This window comes from Vidua macroura, unplaced genomic scaffold, assembly GCF_024509145.1.
Source record: "Vidua macroura isolate BioBank_ID:100142 unplaced genomic scaffold, ASM2450914v1 whyUn_scaffold_156, whole genome shotgun sequence".
Classification (NCBI taxonomy): Eukaryota; Metazoa; Chordata; class Aves; order Passeriformes; family Viduidae; genus Vidua; species Vidua macroura.
Window position 1 is genome coordinate 90,671 of NW_026530557.1, and position 24,372 is coordinate 115,042.

Here is a 24,372-nt window from a genome sequence, read left to right on the forward strand (position 1 = left end):
CCCTGATCCCAATCCCTGATCCCAATCCCACTGCCCCTGAGCCCCGCCCGCCCTCACCTGAGCAGGTACCGGGGGGTTCTGATCCTGATCCCGATCCCTGATCCCGATCCCAGTGTTCCAGGGTGGACACTGCCCCTGAGCCCCGCCTGCCCCCCCCCCGGCCGGGCTGTGAGATGTGCCCTGTTCCCATTCCCAATCCCGTTCCCATTCTCAGCCCCAATCCCAATCCCATTGCAGGTGGGCTGGCCACGCCCCCAGCCCCATTCCCAGTCCCATCCCAATCCCGTTCCCAATCCCAATCCCAATCCTAATCCTAATCCCAATCCCAATCCTGTTCCCAATCCCAATCCCATCCCAATCCCGTTCCCGTTCCCAATCCCATTCTTAATCCAATCCCAATCCCATTCCCAATCCTGTTCCCAATCCCATCCCAATCCCATTCCTGTTACCAATCCCAATCCTGATCCCAATCCCGTTCCCGTTCCCATTCCCAATCCCAATCCTGTTCCCGTTCCTGTTGCAGGTGGACTGGCCATGCCCCCAGCCCCATTCCCAATCCCATCCCAATCCCAATCCCATTCCCATTCCCATTCCCGTTCCCGTTCCCGTTCCCAATCCCGTTCCCGTTCCCAATCCCGTTCCCGTTCCCAATCCCGTTCCCGTTCCCGTTGCAGGCGGGCTGGCCGTGCCCCCGGTGCACGTTCCTGAACAAGCCCACGCGCCCGGGCTGCGAGATGTGCCCTGTTCCCAATCCCATCCCAATCCCAATCCCGTTCCCGTTCCCAATCCCGTTCCCGTTCCCGTTCCCGTTCCCAATCCCGTTCCCGTTCCCAATCCCGTTCCCGTTCCCGTTCCCGATCCCGTTCCCGTTGCAGGCGGGCTGGCCGTGCCCCCGGTGCACGTTCCTGAACAAGCCCACGCGCCCGGGCTGCGAGATGTGCAGCGCCCCCCGGCCCGAGGGCTACCGCGTGCCCGGGGGGCACCGGCCCGACCCCGCCGAGCTGCGGCGGCTGCAGCGGGAGCGCGACGGGGCCCGCCAGTGCCAGCAGGTACGGGGTCAGGTATGGGATCTATGGGATCAGTGGGATCTATGGGATCTGTGGGATCAATGGGATCAGCGCGACGGGGCCCGCCAGTGCCAGCAGGTACGGGGTCAGGTATGGGATCTATGGGATCAGTGGGATCTATGGGATCAATGGGATCAGCACGACGGGGCCCGCCAGTGCCAGCAGGTACGGGGATATGGGATCTATGGGATCTGTGGGATCTGTGGGATCTATGGGATCAATGGGATCAGCGCGACGGGGCCCGCCAGTGCCAGCAGGTACGGGGATACGGGATCAGGGATTTATGGGATCAATGGGATCAATGGGATCTATGGGATCAGCGCGACGGGGCCCGCCAGTGCCAGCAGGTACGGGGTCAGATATGGGATCAGGGATTTATGGGATCAATGGGATCTATGGGATCAATGGGATCAATGGGATCAGTGCGACGGGGCCCGCCAGTGCCAGCAGGTACAGGGATACGGGATCAGGGATTTATGGGATCTATGGGATCTATGGGATCAATGGGATCTGTGGGATCTATGGGATCAGCGCGACAGGGCCCGCCAGTGCCAGCAGGTACGGGGTCAGATATGGGGTCAGGGATCTATGGGATACGGGATCAATGGGATCAGTGGGATCAGCGCGACGGGGCCCGCCAGTGCCAGCAGGTACGGGGATACGGGATCAATGGGATCTGTGGGATCTGTGGGATCAATGGGATCTGTGGGATCAATGGGATCAATGGGATCAGCGCGACGGGGCCCGCCAGTGCCAGCAGGTACGGGGATATGGGATCAGGGATTTATGGGATCAATGGGATCAATGGGATCAATGGGATACGGGATCAATGGGATCTATGGGATCAGTGGGATCAATGGGATCAGTGCGACGGGGCCCCGCCAGTGCCAGCAGGTACGGGGATACGGGATCAGGGATCTATGGGATCAATGGGATCAATGGGATCAATGAGATCAATGGGATCAGCGCAACGGGGCCCGCCAGTGCCAGCAGGTACGGGGATACGGGATCTATGGGATCAATGGGATCTGTGGGATCAATGGGATACGGGATCAATGGGATCTATGGGATCTGTGGGATCAATGGGATCAGCGCGACGGGGCCCGCCAGTGCCAGCAGGTACGGGGTCAGATATGGGATCAGGGATTTATGGGATCAGGGATCAATGGGATCTGTGGGATCAGTGCGACGGGGCCCGCCAGTGCCAGCAGGTACGGGGTCAGATATGGGATCTATGGGATCAATGGGATCTGTGGGATCAATGGGATCAGCGCAACGGGGCCCGCCAGTGCCAGCAGGTACGGGGATACGGGATCAGGGATTTATGGGATCAATGGGATCAGCGCGACGGGGACCGCCAGTGCCAGCAGGTACGGGGATATGGGATCAGGGATTTATGGGATCTATGGGATCTGTGGGATCTATGGGATCAGCACGACGGGGCCCGCCAGTGCCAGCAGGTACGGGGATACGGGGATCTATGGGATCTGTGGGATCAATGGGATCAGGGACTGGGGGATCCGTCAGTACCTGGAGTGGGATCTGGCAGTTCTGGGATCAGGGATCCGTCTCTCCGTCCTTCCCCCACGCCAGCCCAGGAGCCGTTGGGTCGTTCCTGTTCCTGGGATCCATCCCCGTTCCCATTCCTGGGATCTCTTCCCATTCCCAGGATCCATCCCCGTTCCCATTCCTGGGATCTGTTCCCATTCCCATTCTCAGGATCCATCCCCATTCCTGGGATCTCTTCCCACTCCTGGGATCCGTCCCTGTTCCCATTCCCTGGATCCGTCCCCATTCCTGGGATCTCTTCCCATTCCCAGGATCCATCCCCGTTCCCATTGCTGGGATCTGTTCCCATTCCCAGGATCCATCCCTATTTCCATCCCCATTCCTGGGATCCGCCCCCATTCCCATTCCTGGGATCTGTTCCCATTCCCAGGATCCATCCCCATTCCCATCCCCATTCCCTGGATCCGTCCCCATTCCAAGGCCCCCGGAGGGGATCCCGGGGGCACTGACAGATCCCTCTCCCCTCTCCCCGGAGGGGATCCCAGGGGCACTGAAGGATCCCTCCCCTCTCCCCTCTCTCCCCTCTCCCCTCTCCCCACTCCCCTCTCCCCTCTCTCCTCTCCCCTCTCCCCACTCCCCTCTCCCCTCTCCCTGGAGGGGATCCTGGAGGCACTGACAGATCCCTCCCCTCTCCCCTCTCTCCCCTCTCCCCTCACGGATCCCTCTCCCCTCTCTCCCCTCTCCCCTCTCCCCACTCCCCTCTCCCCTCACGGATCCCTCTCCCCTCTCTCCTCTCTCCCCTCTCCCCTCTCTCTGCTCTCCCCTCTCTCTCCCCTCTCCTCTCTCCCCTCTCCCCTCTCTCTGCTCTCCCCTCTCTCTCCCCTCTCCCCTCTCCCCTCTCTCCCCTCTCCCCTCTCCCCTCTCCCCACTCCCCTCTCCCCTCACGGATCCCTCTCCCCTCTCTCTGCTCTCCCCTCTCCCCTCTCCCCTCTCCCCTCTCAGATCCCTCTCCCCTCTCTCCTCTCTCCCCTCTCCCCTCTCTCTGCTCTCCCCTCTCTCTCCCCTCTCCCCTCTCCCCTCTCTCTGCTCTCCCCTCTCCCCTCTCTCCCCTCTCCCCTCTCTCTGCTCTCCCCTCTCTCCCCTCTCCCCTCTCCCCTCTCTCTGCTCTCCCCTCTCTCCTCTCTCCCCTCTCCCCTCTCTCTGCTCTCCCCTCTCTCTCCCCTCTCCTCTCTCCCCTCTCCCCTCTCTCTGCTCTCCCCTCTCTCTCCCCTCTCCCCTCTCCCCTCTCTCCCCTCTCCCCACTCCCCTCTCCCCTCACGGATCCCTCTCCCCTCTCTCCTCTCTCTCCTCTCTCCTCTCTCTGCTCTCCCCTCTCCCCTCTCTCCCCTCTCCCCTCTCTCTGCTCTCCCCTCTCTCTGCTCTCCCCTCTCCCCTCTCTCCCCTCTCCCCTCTCTCTGCTCTCCCCTCTCTCTGCTCTCCCCTCTCCCCTCTCCCCACTCCCCTCTCCCCTCTCCCCACTCCCCTCTCCCCTCACGGATCCCTCTCCCCTCTCCCCTCTCCCCTCTCTCCTCTCTCCCCACTCCCCTCTCCCCTCTCCCCACTCTCCTCTCCCCTCTCCCCACTCCCCTCTCCCCTCACGGACCCCTCTCCCCCCTCCCCTCTCTCCCCTCTCCCCTCTCAGATCCCCCTCCCCTCTCCCCTCTCCCCTCTCCCCTCTCCCCTCTCCCCTCTCCCCTCTCCCCTCTCCCTTCTCCCCTCCCCTCTCCCCTCTCTCCCCTCTCCCCTCTCATATCCCCCTCCCCTCTCCCCACTCCCCATTCCCCCCTCCCCTCTCTCCGCTCTCTCCCGGATCCGCCGCAGCCGGGACGGAGCGGGGATGGCTCTGCCGGGGCCCTGCAGGGATTCCTCCGCCTCTCCTCCGACTTCGGCTGACCCGGGACCCCCCCGGGACCCCCCCCAGATCCCCCGGGACCCTGACCAGTCCATTCCCACCGGGGTCATTCCCATCCCTGACCGGGGTCGTTCCCGTTCCTGTTTCTGACTGGGGTCATTCCCATTCCTGTCCCTGACCGCAACCAGTCCATTCCCACCGGGGTCATTCCCATTCCTGACCAGGGTCATTCCCATCCCTGACCGGGGTCATTCCCGTTCCTGTTTCTGACTGGGGTCATTCCCATTCCTGTCCCTGACCACGACCAGTCCATTCCCACTGGGGTCATTCCCTTTCCTGACCGGGGTCATTCCCATTCCCATTCCCATCCCTGACCAGGGTCATTCCCATTCCCATTCCTGTTCCTAACCGGGGTCATTCCTGTCCCTGACCACGACCAGTCCATTCCCATTGGGGTCATTCCCATTCCTGACCGGGGTCATTCCTGTCCCTGACCGGGGTCATTCCCATTTCTGACCGGGGTCATTCCCATTCCCATCCCTGACCGGGGTCATTCCCATTTCTGACCGGGGTCATTCCCATTCCCATTCCCATCCCTAACCGGGGTCATTCCTGTCCCTGACCATGACCAGTCCATTCCCACTGGGGTCATTCCCATTCCTGACCGGGGTCATTCCCGTCCCTGACCGGGGTCATTCCCATTTCTGACCGGGGTCATTCCCATTCCCGTCCCTGACCGGGGTCATTCCCGTCCCTGACCAGGGTCATTCCCATTCCCATTCCCATCCCTGTTCCTAACCGGGGTCATTCCTGTCCCTGACCAGGGTCATTCCCATTTCTGACCAGGGTCATTCCCATTCCCATTCCTGACCGGGGTCATTCCCGTCCCTGACCCATCCATTCCCCACTGAGATCATTCCATGACTGGGGCCGTTCCCATTCCCTAGTGGGGCTGTGTTCCCATTCCCATCCCAAATGGAACCGTGTTCCCATTCCGATTCCCATTTCCTAATGGGGCCATTCCCATTCCAAATGGGGCCATTCCCATTCCCATTCCCTACTGGGGCCGTTCCCATTCCCTGCCATGGTGCTTCCCTGGCCTGCACCGTTCCTGTTCCTTACTTGGAACCATTCCCATTCCCATTCCCGTTCCCATTTTCCAGCAGCCGCTCCCGTTTTTCCCGTTTTTCCCATTTTCCCCGTTTCTGTCCCCGTTCCCAGGCGCTGGAGGCGGAGCGGCAGCGGAACTTCCAGCAGCCGCTCCCGTTTTTCCCATTTTTCCCATTTTCCCCGTTTTTCCCCCGTTCCCAGGCGCTGGAGGCGGAGCGGCAGCGGAACTTCCAGCAGCCGCTCCCGTTTTTCCCCGTTTTTCCCATTTTCCCCGTTTCTGTCCCTGTTCCCAGGCGCTGGAGGCGGAGCGGCAGCGGAACTTCCAGCAGCCGCTCCCGTTTTTCCCATTTTTCCCATTTTCCCCCGTTTTTCCCCCGTTCCCAGGCGCTGGAGGCGGAGCGGCAGCGGAACTTCCAGCAGCCGCTCCCGTTTTTCCCATTTTTCCCATTTTCCCCGTTTCTGTCCCCGTTCCCAGGCGCTGGAGGCGGAGCGGCAGCGGAACTTCCAGCAGCCGCTCCCCTTTTTCCCGTTTTTCCCATTTTTCCCATTTTCCCCGTTTTTCTGCCCGTTCCCAGGCGCTGGAGGCAGAGCGGCAGCGGAACTTCCAGCAGCCGCTCCCGTTTTTCCCATTTTCCCCGTTTTTCCCATTTTTCCCCCGTTCCCAGGCGCTGGAGGCGGAGCGGCAGCCGAACTTCCAGCAGCCGCTCCCGTTTTTCCCGTTTTTCCCGTTTTTCCCGTTTTTCCCATTTTCCCCGTTTTTCCCCCGTTCCCAGGCGCTGGAGGCGGAGCGGCAGCGGAACTTCCAGCAGCCGCTCCCGTTTTTCCCATTTTTCCCATTTTCCCCGTTTTTCTCCCGTTCCCAGGCGCTGGAGGCGGAGCGGCAGCGGAACTTCCAGCAGCCGCTCCCGTTTTTCCCATTTTTCCCATTTTCCCCGTTTCTGTCCCCGTTCCCAGGCGCTGGAGGCGGAGCGGCAGCGGAACTTCCAGCAGCCGCTCCCCTTTTTCCCGTTTTTCCCATTTTTCCCATTTTCCCCGTTTTTCTGCCCGTTCCCAGGCGCTGGAGGCGGAGCGGCAGCGGAACTTCCAGCAGCCGCTCCCGTTTTTCCCATTTTCCCCGTTTTTCCCATTTTTCCCCCGTTCCCAGGCGCTGGAGGCGGAGCGGCAGCGGAACTTCCAGCAGCCGCTCCCGTTTTTTCCCGTTTTTCCCATTTTTCCCATTTTCCCCGTTTCTGTCCCCGTTCCCAGGCGCTGGAGGCGGAGCGGCAGCGGAACTTCCAGCAGCCGCTCCCGTTTTTCCCGTTTTTCCCGTTTTTTCCCATTTTCCCCGTTTCTGTCCCCGTTCCCAGGCGCTGGAGGCGGAGCGGCAGCGGAACTTCCAGCAGCCGCTCCCGTTTTTCCCGTTTTTCCCGTTTTTCCCGTTTTTCCCATTTTCCCCGTTTTTCTGTCCCCGTTCCCAGGCGCTGGAGGCGGAGCGGCAGCGGAACTTCCAGCAGCCGCTCCCGTTTTTCCCGTTTTTCCCATTTTCCCCGTTTCTGTCCCCGTTCCCAGGCGCTGGAGGCGGAGCGGCAGCGGAACTTCCAGCAGCCGCTCCCGTTTTTCCCGTTTTTCCCATTTTCCCCGTTTTTCTGCCCGTTCCCAGTCGCTGGAGGCGGAGCGGCAGCGGAACTTCCAGCAGCCGCTCCCGTTTTTCCCGTTTTTCCCATTTTCCCCGTTTTTCCCCCGTTCCCAGGCGCTGGAGGCGGAGCGGCAGCGGAACTTCCAGCAGCCGCTCCCGTTTTTCCCGTTTTTCCCGTTTTTTCCCATTTTCCCCGTTTCTGTCCCCGTTCCCAGGTGCTGGAGGCGGAGCGGCAGCGGAACTTCCAGCAGCCGCTCCCGTTTTTCCCGTTTTTCCCATTTTCCCCGTTTCTGTCCCCGTTCCCAGGCGCTGGAGGCGGAGCGGCAGCGGAACTTCCAGCAGCCACTCCCGTTTTTCCCGTTTTTCCCGTTTTTCCCATTTTCCCCGTTTTTCCCCCGTTCCCAGGCGCTGGAGGCGGAGCGGCAGCGGAACTTCCAGCAGCCGCTCCCGTTTTTCCCGTTTTTCCCGTTTTTCCCATTTTCCCCGTTTTTCTGCCCGTTCCCAGGCGCTGGAGGCGGAGCGGCAGCGGAACTTCCAGCAGCCGCTCCCGTTTTTCCCGTTTTTTCCCATTTTCCCCGTTTTTCTGCCCGTTCCCAGGCGCTGGAGGCGGAGCGGCAGCGGAACTTCCAGCAGCCGCTCCCGTTTTTCCCGTTTTTCCCATTTTCCCCGTTTCTGTGCCCGTTCCCAGGCGCTGGAGGCGGAGCGGCAGCGGAACTTCCAGCAGCCGCTCCCGTTTTTCCCGTTTTCCCGTTTTTCCCATTTTCCCCGTTTTTCCCCGTTCCCAGGCGCTGGAGGCGGAGCGGCAGCGGAACTTCCAGCAGCCGCTCCCGTTTTTCCCGTTTTTCCCGTTTTCCCCGTTTTTCCCCCGTTCCCAGGCGCTGGAGGCGGAGCGGCAGCGGAACTTCCAGCAGCCGCTCCCGTTTTTCCCGTTTTTCCCATTTTCCCCGTTTCTGTCCCCGTTCCCAGGCGCTGGAGGCGGAGCGGCAGCGGAACTTCCAGCAGCCGCTCCCGTTTTTCCCGTTTTTCCCATTTTCCCCGTTTCTGTCCCCGTTCCCAGGCGCTGGAGGCAGAGCGGCAGCGGAACTTCCAGCAGCCGCTCCCGTTTTTCCCGTTTTTCCCATTTTCCCCGTTTTTCCCCCGTTCCCAGGCGCTGGAGGCGGAGCGGCAGCGGAACTTCCAGCAGCCGCTCCCGTTTTTCCCGTTTTTCCCATTTTCCCCGTTTCTGTCCCGTTCCCAGGCGCTGGAGGCGGAGCGGCAGCGGAACTTCCAGCAGCCGCTCCCGTTTTTCCCGTTTTTCCCATTTTCCCCGTTTTTCCCCCGTTCCCAGGCGCTGGAGGCGGAGCGGCAGCGGAACTTCCAGCAGCCGCTCCGTTTTTCCCGTTTTTCCCATTTTCCCCGTTTCTGTCCCCGTTCCCAGGCGCTGAGGCGGAGTGGCAGCGGAACTTCCAGCAGCCGCTCCCGTTTTTCCCATTTTTCCCATTTTCCCCGTTTCTGTCCCCGTTCCCAGGCGCTGGAGGCGGAGCGGCAGCGGAACTCCAGCAGCCGCTCCCGTTTTTCCCGTTTTTCCCGTTTTTCCCATTTTCCCCGTTTTTCTGCCCGTTCCCAGGCGCTGGAGGCGGAGCGGCAGCGGAACTTCCAGCAGCCGCTCCTGTTTTTCCCGTTTTTCCCATTTTCCCATTTTCCCCGTTTTTCTGTCCCCGTTCCCAGGCGCTGGAGGCGGAGCGGCAGCGGAACTTCCAGCAGCCGCTCCCGTTTTTCCCATTTTCCCCGTTTCTGTCCCCGTTCCCAGGCGCTGGAGGCGGAGCGGCAGCGGAACTTCCAGCAGCCGCTCCCGTTTTTCCCGTTTTTCCCATTTTCCCCGTTTCTGTGCCCGTTCCCAGGCGCTGGAGGCGGAGCGGCAGCGGAACTTCCAGCAGCCGCTCCCGTTTTTCCCGTTTTTCCCGTTTTCCCCGTTTCTGTCCCCGTTCCCAGGCGCTGGAGGCGGAGCGGCAGCGGAACTTCCAGCAGCCGCTCCCGTTTTTCCCGTTTTTCCCGTTTTTCCCATTTTCCCCGTTTTTCCCCCGTTCCCAGGCGCTGGAGGCGGAGCGGCAGCGGAACTTCCAGCAGCCGCTCCCGTTTTTTCCCGTTTTTCCCGTTTTTCCCATTTTCCCCGTTTCTGTCCCCGTTCCCAGGCGCTGGAGGCGGAGCGGCAGCGGAACTTCCAGCAGCCGCTCCCGTTTTTCCCATTTTTCCCATTTTCCCCGTTTTTCTGCCCGTTCCCAGGCGCTGGAGGTGGAGCGGCAGCAGAACTTCCAGCAGCCGCTCCCGTTTTTCCCGTTTTTCCCATTTTCCCCGTTTCTGTCCCCGTTCCCAGGCGCTGGAGGCGGAGCGGCAGCGGAACTTCCAGCAGCCGCTCCCGTTTTTTCCCGTTTTTCCCATTTTCCCCGTTTCTGTCCCCGTTCCCAGGCGCTGGAGGCGGAGCGGCAGCGGAACTTCCAGCAGCCGCTCCCGTTTTTCCCGTTTTTCCCGTTTTCCCCGTTTTTCCCCCGTTCCCAGGCGCTGGAGGCGGAGCGGCAGCGGAACTTCCAGCAGCCGCTCCCGTTTTTCCCGTTTTTCCCATTTTCCCCGTTTTTCCCCCGTTCCCAGGCGCTGGAGGCGGAGCGGCAGCGGAACTTCCAGCAGCCGCTCCGTTTTTCCCGTTTTTCCCGTTTTTCCCATTTTCCCCGTTTCTGTCCCCGTTCCCAGGCACTGGAGGCGGAGCGGCAGCGGAACTTCCAGCAGCCGCTCCCGTTTTTCCCGTTTTTCCCATTTTCCCCGTTTCTGTCCCCGTTCCCAGGCGCTGGAGGCGGAGCGGCAGCGGAACTTCCAGCAGCCGCTCCCGTTTTTCCCGTTTTTTCCCATTTTCCCCGTTTTTCCCCCGTTCCCAGGCGCTGGAGCGGAGCGGCAGCGGAACTTCCAGCAGCCGCTCCCGTTTTTCCCGTTTTTCCCGTTTTTCCCATTTTCCCCGTTTCTGTCCCCGTTCCCAGGCACTGGAGGCGGAGCGGCAGCGGAACTTCCAGCAGCCGCTCCCGTTTTTCCCGTTTTTCCCATTTTCCCCGTTTCTGTCCCCGTTCCCAGGCGCTGGAGGCGGAGCGGCAGCGGAACTTCCAGCAGCCGCTCCCGTTTTTCCCGTTTTTCCCATTTTCCCCGTTTCTGTCCCCGTTCCCAGGCGCTGGAGGCGGAGCGGCAGCGGAACTTCCAGCAGCCGCTCCCGTTTTTCCCGTTTTTCCCATTTTTCCCATTTTCCCCGTTTCTGTCCCCGTTCCCAGGCGCTGGAGGCGGAGCGGCAGCGGAACTTCCAGCAGCCGCTCCCGTTTTTCCCGTTTTTCCCATTTTCCCCGTTTCTGTGCCCGTTCCCCAGGCGCTGGAGGCGGAGCGGCAGCGGAACTTCCAGCAGCCGCTCCCGTTTTTCCCGTTTTTCCCATTTTCCCCGTTTTTCCCCCGTTCCCAGGCGCTGGAGGCGGAGCGGCAGCGGAACTTCCAGCAGCCGCTCCTGTTTTTCCCGTTTTTCCCATTTTCCCATTTTCCCCGTTTTTCTGTCCCCGTTCCCAGGCGCTGGAGGCGGAGCGGCAGCGGAACTTCCAGCAGCCGCTCCCGTTTTTCCCATTTTCCCCGTTTCTGTCCCCGTTCCCAGGCGCTGGAGGCGGAGCGGCAGCGGAACTTCCAGCAGCCGCTCCCGTTTTTCCCGTTTTTCCCATTTTCCCCGTTTCTGTGCCCGTTCCCAGGCGCTGGAGGCGGAGCGGCAGCGGAACTTCCAGCAGCCGCTCCCGTTTTTCCCGTTTTTCCCGTTTTCCCCGTTTCTGTCCCCGTTCCCAGGCGCTGGAGGCGGAGCGGCAGCGGAACTTCCAGCAGCCGCTCCCGTTTTTCCGTTTTTCCCGTTTTTCCCATTTTCCCCGTTTTTCCCCCGTTCCCAGGCGCTGGAGGCGGAGCGGCAGCGGAACTTCCAGCAGCCGCTCCCGTTTTTCCCGTTTTTCCCGTTTTTCCCATTTTCCCCGTTTCTGTCCCCGTTCCCAGGCGCTGGAGGCGGAGCGGCAGCGGAACTTCCAGCAGCCGCTCCCGTTTTTCCCATTTTTCCATTTTCCCCGTTTTTCTGCCCGTTCCCAGGCGCTGGAGGTGGAGCGGCAGCAGAACTTCCAGCAGCCGCTCCCGTTTTTCCCGTTTTTCCCATTTTCCCCGTTTCTGTCCCCGTTCCCAGGCGCTGGAGGCGGAGCGGCAGCGGAACTTCCAGCAGCCGCTCCCGTTTTTCCCGTTTTTCCCATTTTCCCCGTTTCTGTCCCCGTTCCCAGGCGCTGGAGGCGGAGCGGCAGCGGAACTTCCAGCAGCCGCTCCCGTTTTTCCCGTTTTTCCCGTTTTCCCCGTTTTTCCCCCGTTCCCAGGCGCTGGAGGCGGAGCGGCAGCGGAACTTCCAGCAGCCGCTCCCGTTTTTCCCGTTTTTCCCATTTTCCCCGTTTTTCCCCCGTTCCCAGGCGCTGGAGGCGGAGCGGCAGCGGAACTTCCAGCAGCCGCTCCCGTTTTTCCCGTTTTTCCCGTTTTTCCCATTTTCCCCGTTTCTGTCCCCGTTCCCAGGCACTGGAGGCGGAGCGGCAGCGGAACTTCCAGCAGCCGCTCCCGTTTTTCCCGTTTTTCCCATTTTCCCCGTTTCTGTCCCCGTTCCCAGGCGCTGGAGGCGGAGCGGCAGCGGAACTTCCAGCAGCCGCTCCCGTTTTTCCCGTTTTTCCGTTTTTCCCATTTTCCCCGTTTCTGTCCCCGTTCCCAGGCGCTGGAGGCGGAGCGGCAGCGGAACTTCCAGCAGCCGCTCCCGTTTTTCCCGTTTTTCCCATTTTCCCCGTTTCTGTCCCCGTTCCCAGGCGCTGGAGGCGGAGCGGCAGCGGAACTTCCAGCAGCCGCTCCCGTTTTTCCCGTTTTTCCCATTTTCCCCGTTTCTGTCCCCGTTCCCAGGCGCTGGAGGCGGAGCGGCAGCGGAACTTCCAGCAGCCGCTCCCGTTTTTCCGTTTTTCCCATTTTTCCCATTTTCCCCGTTTCTGTCCCCGTTCCCAGGCGCTGGAGGCGGAGCGGCAGCGGAACTTCCAGCAGCCGCTCCCGTTTTTCCCGTTTTTCCCATTTTCCCCGTTTCTGTCCCCGTTCCCAGGCGCTGGAGGCGGAGCGGCAGCGGAACTTCCAGCAGCCGCTCCCGTTTTTCCCATTTTTCCCATTTTCCCCGTTTCTGTCCCCGTTCCCAGGCGCTGGAGGCGGAGCGGCAGCGGAACTTCCAGCAGCCGCTCCCGTTTTTCCCGTTTTTCCCGTTTTTCCATTTTCCCCGTTTTTCTGCCCGTTCCCAGGCGCTGGAGGCGGAGCGGCAGCGGAACTTCCAGCAGCCGCTCCTGTTTTTCCCGTTTTTCCCATTTTCCCATTTTCCCCGTTTTTCTGTCCCCGTTCCCAGGCGCTGGAGGCGGAGCGGCAGCGGAACTTCCAGCAGCCGCTCCCGTTTTTCCCATTTTCCCCGTTTCTGTCCCCGTTCCAGGCGCTGGAGGCGGAGCGGCAGCGGAACTTCCAGCAGCCGCTCCCGTTTTTCCCGTTTTTCCCATTTTCCCCGTTTCTGTGCCCGTTCCCAGGCGCTGGAGGCGGAGCGGCAGCGGAACTTCCAGCAGCCGCTCCCGTTTTTTCCCGTTTTTCCCGTTTTCCCCGTTTCTGTCCCCGTTCCCAGGCGCTGGAGGCGGAGCGGCAGCGGAACTTCCAGCAGCCGCTCCCGTTTTTCCCGTTTTTCCCGTTTTTCCCATTTTCCCGTTTTTCCCCCGTTCCCAGGCGCTGGAGGCGGAGCGGCAGCGGAACTTCCAGCAGCCGCTCCCGTTTTCCGTTTTTCCCGTTTTTCCCATTTTCCCCGTTTCTGTCCCCGTTCCCAGGCGCTGGAGGCGGAGCGGCAGCGGAACTTCCAGCAGCCGCTCCCGTTTTTCCCATTTTTCCCATTTTCCCCGTTTTTCTGCCCGTTCCCAGGCGCTGGAGGTGGAGCGGCAGCAGAACTTCCAGCAGCCGCTCCCGTTTTTCCCGTTTTTCCCATTTTCCCCGTTTCTGTCCCCGTTCCCAGGCGCTGGAGGCGGAGCGGCAGCGGAACTTCCAGCAGCCGCTCCCGTTTTTCCGTTTTTCCCATTTTCCCCGTTTCTGTCCCCGTTCCCAGGCGCTGGAGGCGGAGCGGCAGCGGAACTTCCAGCAGCCGCTCCCGTTTTTCCCGTTTTTCCCGTTTTCCCCGTTTTTCCCCCGTTCCCAGGCGCTGGAGGCGGAGCGGCAGCGGAACTTCCAGCAGCCGCTCCCGTTTTTCCCGTTTTTCCCATTTTCCCCGTTTTTCCCCCGTTCCCAGGCGCTGGAGGCGGAGCGGCAGCGGAACTTCCAGCAGCCGCTCCCGTTTTTCCCGTTTTTCCCGTTTTTCCCATTTTCCCCGTTTCTGTCCCCGTTCCCAGGCACTGGAGGCGGAGCGGCAGCGGAACTTCCAGCAGCCGCTCCCGTTTTTCCCGTTTTTCCATTTTCCCCGTTTCTGTCCCCGTTCCCAGGCGCTGGAGGCGGAGCGGCAGCGGAACTTCCAGCAGCCGCTCCCGTTTTTCCCATTTTTCCCATTTTCCCCGTTTTTCTGCCCGTTCCCAGGCGCTGGAGGTGGAGCGGCAGCAGAACTTCCAGCAGCCGCTCCCGTTTTTCCCGTTTTTCCCATTTTCCCCGTTTCTGTCCCCGTTCCCAGGCGCTGGAGGCGGAGCGGCAGCGGAACTTCCAGCAGCCGCTCCCGTTTTTCCCGTTTTTCCCATTTTCCCCGTTTTTCTGCCCGTTCCCAGGCGCTGGAGGCGGAGCGGCAGCGGAACTTCCAGCAGCCGCTCCTGTTTTTCCCGTTTTTCCCATTTTCCCATTTTCCCCGTTTTTCTGTCCCCGTTCCCAGGCGCTGGAGGCGGAGCGGCAGCGGAACTTCCAGCAGCCGCTCCCGTTTTTCCCATTTTCCCCGTTTCTGTCCCCGTTCCCAGGCGCTGGAGGCGGAGCGGCAGCGGAACTTCCAGCAGCCGCTCCCGTTTTTTCCCGTTTTTCCCATTTTCCCCGTTTCTGTGCCCGTTCCCAGGCGCTGGAGGCGGAGCGGCAGCGGAACTTCCAGCAGCCGCTCCGTTTTTCCCGTTTTTCCCGTTTTCCCCGTTTCTGTCCCCGTTCCCAGGCGCTGGAGGCGGAGCGGCAGCGGAACTTCCAGCAGCCGCTCCCGTTTTTCCCCGTTTTTCCCGTTTTTCCCATTTTCCCCGTTTTTCCCCCGTTCCCAGGCGCTGGAGGCGGAGCGGCAGCGGAACTTCCAGCAGCCGCTCCCGTTTTTCCCGTTTTTCCCGTTTTTCCCATTTTCCCCGTTTCTGTCCCCGTTCCCAGGCGCTGGAGGCGGAGCGGCAGCGGAACTTCCAGCAGCCGCTCCCGTTTTTCCCATTTTTTCCCATTTTCCCCGTTTTTCTGCCCGTTCCAGGCGCTGGAGGTGGAGCGGCAGCAGAACTTCCAGCAGCCGCTCCCGTTTTTTCCCGTTTTTTCCCATTTTCCCCGTTTCTGTCCCCGTTCCCAGGCGCTGGAGGCGGAGCGGCAGCGGAACTTCCAGCAGCCGCTCCCGTTTTTCCCGTTTTTCCCATTTTCCCCGTTTCTGTCCCCGTTCCCAGGCGCTGGAGGCGGAGCGGCAGCGGAACTTCCAGCAGCCGCTCCCGTTTTTCCCGTTTTTTCCCGTTTTCCCCCGTTTTTCCCCCGTTCCCAGGCGCTGGAGGCGGAGCGGCAGCGGAACTTCCAGCAGCCGCTCCCGTTTTTCCCGTTTTTCCCATTTTCCCCGTTTTTCCCCCGTTCCCAGGCGCTGGAGGCGGAGCGGCAGCGGAACTTCCAGCAGCCGCTCCCGTTTTTCCCGTTTTTCCCGTTTTTCCCATTTTCCCCCGTTTCTGTCCCCGTTCCCAGGCACTGGAGGCGGAGCGGCAGCGGAACTTCCAGCAGCCGCTCCCGTTTTTCCCGTTTTTCCCATTTTCCCCGTTTCTGTCCCCGTTCCCAGGCGCTGGAGGCGGAGCGGCAGCGGAACTTCCAGCAGCCGCTCCCGTTTTTCCCATTTTTCCCATTTTCCCCGTTTTTCTGCCCGTTCCCAGGCGCTGGAGGTGGAGCGGCAGCAGAACTTCCAGCAGCCGCTCCCGTTTTTTCCCGTTTTTCCCATTTTCCCCGTTTCTGTCCCCGTTCCCAGGCGCTGGAGGCGGAGCGGCAGCGGAACTTCCAGCAGCCGCTCCCGTTTTTCCCGTTTTTTCCCATTTTCCCCGTTTTTCTGCCCGTTCCCAGGCGCTGGAGGCGGAGCGGCAGCGGAACTTCCAGCAGCCGCTCCCGTTTTTTCCCGTTTTTCCCGTTTTCCCCCGTTTTTCCCCGTTCCCAGGCGCTGGAGGCGGAGCGGCAGCGGAACTTCCAGCAGCCGCTCCCGTTTTTTCCCGTTTTTCCCATTTTCCCCGTTTTTCCCCCGTTCCCAGGCGCTGGAGGCGGAGCGGCAGCGGAACTTCCAGCAGCCGCTCCCGTTTTTCCCGTTTTTCCCGTTTTTCCCATTTTCCCCGTTTCTGTCCCCGTTCCCAGGCGCTGGAGGCGGAGCGGCAGCGGAACTTCCAGCAGCCGCTCCCGTTTTTCCCGTTTTTCCCATTTTCCCCGTTTCTGTCCCCGTTCCCAGGCGCTGGAGGCGGAGCGGCAGCGGAACTTCCAGCAGCCGCTCCCGTTTTTCCCGTTTTTCCCATTTTCCCCGTTTTTCTGCCCGTTCCCAGGCGCTGGAGGCGGAGCGGCAGCGGAACTTCCAGCAGCCGCTCCCGTTTTTCCCGTTTTTCCCGTTTTTCCCATTTTCCCCGTTTCTGTCCCCGTTCCCAGGCGCTGGAGGCGGAGCGGCAGCGGAACTTCCAGCAGCCGCTCCCGTTTTTCCCGTTTTTCCCATTTTCCCCCGTTTCTGTCCCCGTTCCCAGGCGCTGGAGGCGGAGCGGCAGCGGAACTTCCAGCAGCCGCTCCCGTTTTTCCCGTTTTTTCCCATTTTCCCCGTTTCTGTCCCCGTTCCCAGGCGCTGGAGGTGGAGCGGCAGCGGAACTTCCAGCAGCCGCTCCCGTTTTTCCCGTTTTTCCCATTTTCCCCGTTTCTGTCCCCGTTCCCAGGCGCTGGAGGCGGAGCGGCAGCGGAACTTCCAGCAGCTGCTGCGGGCGGAGCAGGAGGAGCTGGTGCCGAACCCGGAGCCGCTCGAGTGCGGGATCTGCCTGCAGGAGGTGCCGGCGGGCCGGGCCGTGCTCCTGCGGGACTGCCTGCACAGCTTCTGCAGGTACCGCGGCCACGACGCACCTGGGCACACCTGGGCCACACCTGGGCACACCTGGGGTACACCTGGATACACCCGGGCACACGTGGGCACACCTGGGCACACCTGGGATACGCCTGGGCACACCTGGGCACACCTGGGATACACCTGGGATACACCCGGGCACACGTGGGCACACCTGGGCACACCTGGGATACACCTGGGATACACCTGGGCACACCTGGGCACACCTGGGATACACCTGGGCACACCTGGGATACAACTGGCACACCTGGGATACACCTGGGCAGACCTGGGATACACCTGGGCACACCTGGGATACACCTGGGCAGACCTGGGATACACCTGGGCACACCTGGGCACACCTGGGATACACCTGGGACACACCTGAGCACACCTGGGATACACCTGGGCACACCTGGGCACACCTGGGATACACCTGGGCACACCTGGGATACAACTGGCACACCTGGGATACACCTGGGCAGACCTGGGATACACCTGGGCACACCTGGGATACACCTGGGCAGACCTGGGATACACCTGGGCACACCTGGGCACACCTGGGATACACCTGGGACACACCTGAGCACACCTGGGATACACCTGGGCCACACCTGGGCACACCTGGGGCACACCTGGGATACACCTGGGCACACGTGGGCACACCTGGGGTACAACTGGGCACACCTGGGCACACCTGGGCACACCTGGGACACGGTGGGACACACCGGGATACACCTGGGATACACCTGAGCACACCTGGGACACAGCAGGATACACCTGGGCACACCTGGGACACGAAGGACACACCTGGGATACACCTGGGCAGACCTGGGATACACCTGGGCACACCTGGGATACACCTGGGATACACCTGGGCAGACCTGGGATACACCTGGGCACACCTGGGCACACCTGGGATACACCTAGGCACACCTGGGATACACCTGGGCACACCTGGGCACACCTGGGACACACCTGGGATATGCCTGGGCACACCTGGGATACAACTGGGCACACGTGGGCACACCTGGGATACACCTGGGATACACCTGGGATACAACTGGGCACACCTGGGCACACCTGGGATACACCTGGGCACACCTGGGGTACACCTGGGACACACCTGGGATACACCTGGGCAGACCTGGGATACACCTGGGCACACCTGGGCACACCTGGGCTACACCTGGGATACACCTGGGCACAGTGGGACACACCTGGGCACACCTGGGACACACCTGGGATACGCCTGGGCACACCTGGGATACACCTGGGCACACCTGGGACACACCTGGGCACACCTGGGGCACATCTGGGCACACCTGGGATACACCTGGGCACACCTGGGAGATGGCGGGACACACCGGGATACACCTGGGATACACCTGGGCACACCTGGGACACAGCAGGATACACCTGGGATACACTGGGATACACCTGGGCACACCTGGGACACGGAAGGACACACCTGGGATACACCTGGGATACACTGGGACACACCTGGGCACATCTGTGACACGGTAGGACATACATGGGATACACCTGGGACACAGTGGGACACAGCTGGGACACAGCGGGATACACCAGGATACACCTGGGATACACTGGGATACACCTGGGCACACCTGGCATACACCGGGATACACCTGGGGACACCTAGGCACACCTGGGACACACCTGGATTTCACTGGGATACACCTGGGACATACCCGGGCACACCTGGGACACCTCAGGGACACCCCCGGGACCCCCCCACCACTGCCGGGGCCGTCCCAGCATCCCCCACACCAGAGTGACCACTGACCCCCCCCGGCAGTGACCCCCCAGTGACCATCCCAGTGACCACCCCAGTGACCACCCAGTGACCATCCCAGTGACCACCCCAGTGACCACCCAGTGACCATCCCAGTGACCACCCCAGTGACCACCCAGTGACCATCCCAGTGACCACCCCAGTGACCATCCCAGTGACCCCCCAGTGACCACTCAGTGACCACCCCAGTGACCACCCATTGACCACCCCAGTGACCCCCCAGTGACCACCCAGTGACCACCCAGTGACCATCCCAGTGACCACCCCAGTGACCACCCCAGTGACCACCCAGTGACCACCCAGTGACCACCCCAGTGACCCCCCAGTGACCACCCAGTGACCACCCAGTGACCATCCCAGTGACCACCCAGTGACCACCCAGTGACCCCCCAGTGACCACCTAGTGACCACCCAGTGACCATCCCAGTGACCACCCAGTGACCACCCAGTGACCATCCCAGTGACCACCCAGTGACCACCCAGTGACCACCCCCACACCACCCCAGTGACCACCCAGTGACCCCCCAGTGACCACCCAGTGACCATCCCAGTGACCACCCCAGTGACCACCCAGTGACCACCCAGTGACCACCCCAGTGACCACCCCAGTGACCATCCCAGTGACCATCCCAGTGACCACCCCAGTGACCACCCCCACACCACCCCAGTGACCACCCAGTGACCCCCCAGTGACCACCCCAGTGACCACTCAGTGACCACCACAGTGACCACCCCAGTGACCATCCCAGTGACCACCCAGTGACCACCCCAGTGACCACCCCCACACCACCCCAGTGACCACCCAGTGACCCCCCAGTGACCACCCAGTGACCATCCCAGTGACCACCCCAGTGACCACCCAGTGACCACCCAGTGACCACCCCCACACCACCCCAGTGACCACCCAGTGACCCCCCAGTGACCACCCCAGTGACCACTCAGTGACCACCACAGTGACCACCCCAGTGACCATCCCAGTGACCACCCAGTGACCACCCCAGTGACCACCCCCACACCACCCCAGTGACCACCCAGTGACCCCCCAGTGACCACCCAGTGACCATCCCAGTGACCACCCCAGTGACCACCCAGTGACCACCCAGTGACCACCCCAGTGACCACCCCAGTGACCATCCCAGTGACCATCCCAGTGACCACCCAGTGACCACCCCAGTGACCACCCCCACACCACCCCAGTGACCACCCAGTGACCCCCCAGTGACCACCCCAGTGACCACTCAGTGACCACCACAGTGACCACCCCAGTGACCATCCCAGTGACCACCCAGTGATCACCCCAGTGACCACTCAGTGACCACCCAGTGACCCCCCAGTGACCACCCAGTGACCACCCAGTGACCACCCCAGTGACCACCCAGTGACCACCCAGTGACCATCCCAGTGACCACCCAGTGACCACCCAGTGACCACCTCAGTGACCACCCAGTGACCACCCAGTGACCATCCCAGTGACCACCCAGTGACCACCCCAGTGACCATCCCAGTGACCACCCAGTGATCACCCCAGTGACCACTCAGTGACCACCCAGTGACCCCCCAGTGACCACCCAGTGACCACCCAGTGACCACCCCAGTGACCACCCAGTGACCACCCAGTGACCATCCCAGTGACCACCCAGTGACCACCCAGTGACCACCTCAGTGACCACCCAGTGACCACCCAGTGACCATCCCAGTGACCACCCAGTGACCACCCCAGTGACCATCCCAGTGACCACCCAGTGATCACCCCAGTGACCACTCAGTGACCACCCAGTGACCCCCCAGTGACCACCCAGTGACCACCCAGTGACCACCCCAGTGACCACCCAGTGACCCCCCAGTGACCACCCAGTGACCACTCAGTGACCACCCAGTGACCACCCAGTGACCACCCAGTGACCACCCCAGTGACCACCCAGTGACCACCCAGTGACCATCCCAGTGACCACCCAGTGACCACCCAGTGACCACCTCAGTGACCACCCAGTGACCACCCAGTGACCATCCCAGTGACCACCCAGTGACCACCCCAGTGACCATCCCAGTGACCACCCAGTGATCACCCCAGTGACCACCCAGTGACCACCCCAGTGACCACCCAGTGACCACCCCCACACCACCCAGTGACCACCCAGTGACCACCCAGTGACCATCCAGTGACCACCCAGTGACCACCCCCACACCACCCCAGTGACCACTCAGTGACCATCCCAGTGACCACCTGGTGACCATCCCAGTGACCACCCAGTGACCACCCAGTGACCATCCCAGTGACCCCCCAGTGACCACCCCAGTGACCACCCAGTGACCACCCAGTGACCGTCCCCGCGCCCCCCGGTGTCCCTGAGCCCCCCAATGTCCCCGAGCCCCCCCGATGTCCCCGAGCCCCCCGATGTCCCCGAGCCCCCCAATGTCACTGAGCCCCCCAATGTCCCTGAGCCCCCCTGATGTCCCCGAGCCCCCCGATGTCACTGAGCCCCCCAATGTCCCCGAGCCCCCCGATGTCCCCGAGCCCCCCCAATGTCCCTGAGCCCCCCGATGTCCCCGCGCCCCCCGATGTCCCCGAGCTTCCCGGTGTCCCCGAGCCCCCCGATGTCCCCGAGCCCCCCGATGTCCCTGAGCCCCCCGATGTCCCCGAGCCCCCCGATGTCCCTGAGCCCCCCAGTGTCCCTGAGCCCCCCGATGTCCCTCAGCCCCCCCGATGTCCCCGAGCCCCCCCGATGTCCCTGAGCCCCCCGATGTCCCTGAGCCCCCCGATGTCCCCGAGCCCCCCGATGTCCCCGCGCCCCCCGATGTCCCCGCGCCCCCCGGTGTCCCCAAGCTCCCCGATGTCACTGAGCCCCCCGGTGTCCCTGAGCCCCCCGATGTCCCCGAGCCCCCCGGTGTCCCCGCGCCCCCCGATGTCCCCGCGCCCCCCGGTGTCCCCGCGCCCCCCGGTGTCCCCGAGCCCCCCCCGATGTCCCCGAGCCCCCCAATGTCCCTGAGCCCCCCAATGTCCCTGAGCCCCCCCGATGTCCCTGAGCCCCCCGATGTCCCCGAGCCCCCCGGTGTCCCCGCGCCCCCCGTGACGCCCCCGTGTCCCCGCCGTCCCCAGGGAGTGCCTGCGCCAGGTGATCAACTTCAGCGAGGAGCCGGTGGTGGCCTGTCCCTTCCGCGATGTCACCTACGCCTGCGGCAGCCACCTGCAGGAGCGCGAGATCCGCGCGGTGCGCCGGGGGTCCGGGGGGTCCGGGGGGTCCGGGGGGTCCGGGGGGTCTGGGGGGCCCGGGGGGTCCGGGGGGCCCGGGGGTCACAGCCACGCCGCGGGGGCTCCCCGGGCACCGGGCTGTCCCCTTGGGCGGGGGCGGTGACACGGGGGTCCCCGTGGGTGGGTGACGGTCACTCAGGGGGTCCCAACGTGGGCATGCCACCCCTGGTGCAGGGGCTGGTGACTCGGGGGTCCCCGTGGGTGGGTGACGGTCACTCAGGGGGGTCCCAACGTGGACATGCCACCCCTGGTGCAGGGGCTGGTGACTCGGGGGTCCCCATGGGTGGGTGACGGTCACTCAGGGGGTCCCAACGTGGGCATGCCACCCCTGGTGCAGGGGCTGGTGACTCGGGGGTCCCCGTGGGTGGGTGACGGTCACTCAGGGGGTCCCAACGTGGACATGCCACCCCTGGTGCAGGGGCTGGTGACTCGGGGGTCCCCATGGGTGGGTGACGGTCACTCAGGGGGGTCCCAACGTGGACATGGCACCCCTGGTGCAGGACTGGTGGTCCCCATGGGTGGGTGACGGTCACTCAGGGGGTCCCAATGCCACCCCCCCTCGATGTTCCCAATGTCACAGCTGCTGTCCCCCGAGGAGCACGCGCGGTTCCTGGCACAGGGGCTGGCACAGGGTCCCCGTGGGTGGGTGACGGTCACTCAGGGGGTCCCAATGCCACCCCCTCGATGTCCCCACTGTCGCAGCTGCTGTCCCCCGAGGAGCACGCGCGGTTCCTGGCGCGGGGGCTGGTGACTCGGGGGTCCCCGTGGGTGGGTGACAGTCACTCAGGGGGTCCCAACGTGGACATGGCACCCCTGGCACGGAAGCTGGCACAGGGTCCCCCGTGGGTGGGTGACGGTCACTCAGGGGGTCCCAACGTGGACATGGCACCCCTGGTGCAGGGGCTGGTGGTCCCCATGGGTGGGTGACGGTCACTCAGGGGGTCCCAACGCCCCTGTCCGTGTCCCCACTGTCGCAGGTGCTGTCCCCCGAGGAGCACGCGCGGTTCCTGGCGCGGGGGCTGGCACAGGGTCCCCGTGGGTGGGTGACGGTCACTCAGGGGGTCCCAACGTGGACATGGCACCCCTGGTGCAGGACTGGTGGTCCCCAGGGGTGGGTGACGGTCACTCAGGGGGTCCCAACGCCCCTGTCCGTGTCCCCGATGTCACAGCTGCTGTCCCCCGAGGAGCACGCGCGGTTCCTGGCGCGGGGGCTGGTGACTCGGGGGTCCCCGTGGGTGGGTGACGGTCACTCAGGGGGTCCCAATGCCACCCCCCTCGATGTCCCCGTGTCGCAGCTGCTGTCCCCCGAGGAGCACGCGCGGTTCATGGCGCGGGGGCTGGCACAGGGTCCCCGTGGGTGGGTGACGGTCACTCAGGGGGTCCCAACGCCCCTGTCCGTGTCCCCACTGTCGCAGCTGCTGTCCCCCGAGGAGCACGCGCGGTTCCTGGCACAGGGGCTGGCACAGGGTCCCCGTGGGTGGGTGACGGTCACTCAGGGGGTCCCAACGTCGCCCCCCTCGATGTCCCCACTGTCGCAGCTGCTGTCCCCCGAGGAGCACGCGCGGTTCCTGGCGTGGGGGCTGGTGACTCGGGGGTCCCCATGGGTGGGTGACAGTCACTCAGGGGGGTCCCAACGTCGCCCCCCTCGATGTCCCCAATGTCGCAGCTGCTGTCCCCCGAGGAGCACGCGCGGTTCCTGGCGCGGGGGCTGGCGCTGGCCGAGCGCCGCAGCCGGAACAGCTTCCACTGCCGGGGCCGGGACTGCCCGGGCTGGTGCTTCTACGAGGACGCGGTGAACGAGTTCCCGTGCCCGGTGTGCGGGGCCCTCAACTGCCTCCTGTGCAAGGTGAGCCCGGCGGGGGTCCCGGGGTGTGGGGGGGGGGGTCCCGGGGGTCCCCGAGCTGACCCCCCCCGGCCCCCCCCAGGCCATCCACGAGGGCCAGAACTGCCGGCAGTACCAGGACGAGCTGCAGCTGCGGGCGCTCCACGACGCGGCGGCGCGCCAGACGCGGGACATGCTGCAGGTGCGGGGGCTCCTCGGGGGGCCGGGGGTCCCGGGGGGGGGTCCCCGCAGCTCTGACCCCCCCTCCCCGTGCCCCCCCCAGACGCTGGTGCAGCGGGGGGAGGCCATGCACTGCCCCACGTGCCGCATCGTGGTGCAGAAGAAGGACGGGTGCGACTGGATCCGCTGCACCGTGTGCCAGACCGAGATCTGCTGGGTCACCAAGGGACCCCGATGGGGGCCGGCGGTGAGGGGGGGGTCCCGAGGATGGGGGGGGGGTCCCGGGGGGTTTGGGGTGAGCGGGGACCCCGGGGGATCCGGGGGGATCCAGGGGGATCCGCTGCACCGTGTGCCAGACCGAGATCTGCTGGGTCACCAAGGGACCCCGATGGGGGCCGGCGGTGAGGGGGGGGGTCCCGGGGGGGGGGTCCTGAGATGAGGGGGGGTCACCAAGAGCTGTGTTGGGGTCTCGGGGTGATGGGGGGGGGACACAGAGTGACCCCAGGGTGAGGAAGGGGACGCAGAGTGACCCCAGGGTGAGGGGGGGAGGACACAGAGTGACCCCAGGGTGAGGGGGGGACACAGAGTGACCCCAGGGTGAGGAGGGGGGCACAGAGTGACCCCAGGGTGAGGGGGGGACACAGAGTGACCCCAGGGTGAGGGGGGGACACAGAGTGACCCCAGGGTGAGGAGGGGGGCACAGAGTGACCCCAGGGTGAGGGGGGGACACAGAGTGACCCCAGGGTGAGGGGGGGGGGACACAGAGTGACCCCAGGGTGAGGAATTGGACACAGAGTGACCCCAGGGGGAG

At 63.7% G+C, this 24,372-nt stretch overlaps 1 protein-coding gene across 1 annotated transcript in view; it reads left to right on the top strand.

The window, feature by feature from the left end:
• The window catches only part of SHARPIN (SHANK associated RH domain interactor), a 43,213-nt gene that overhangs the window by 16,342 nt on the left and 2,499 nt on the right, over window positions 1-24,372 (top strand). The window contains exons 8-14 of the mRNA XM_053969293.1: window positions 66-168; window positions 852-1,049; window positions 16,333-16,493; window positions 21,407-21,518; window positions 23,226-23,405; window positions 23,485-23,583; window positions 23,665-23,808. Of these exons, the coding sequence (XP_053825268.1) occupies window positions 66-168; window positions 852-1,049; window positions 16,333-16,493; window positions 21,407-21,518; window positions 23,226-23,405; window positions 23,485-23,583; window positions 23,665-23,808 (997 nt within the window). The remainder of the gene's footprint in view (window positions 1-65; window positions 169-851; window positions 1,050-16,332; window positions 16,494-21,406; window positions 21,519-23,225; window positions 23,406-23,484; window positions 23,584-23,664; window positions 23,809-24,372) is intronic.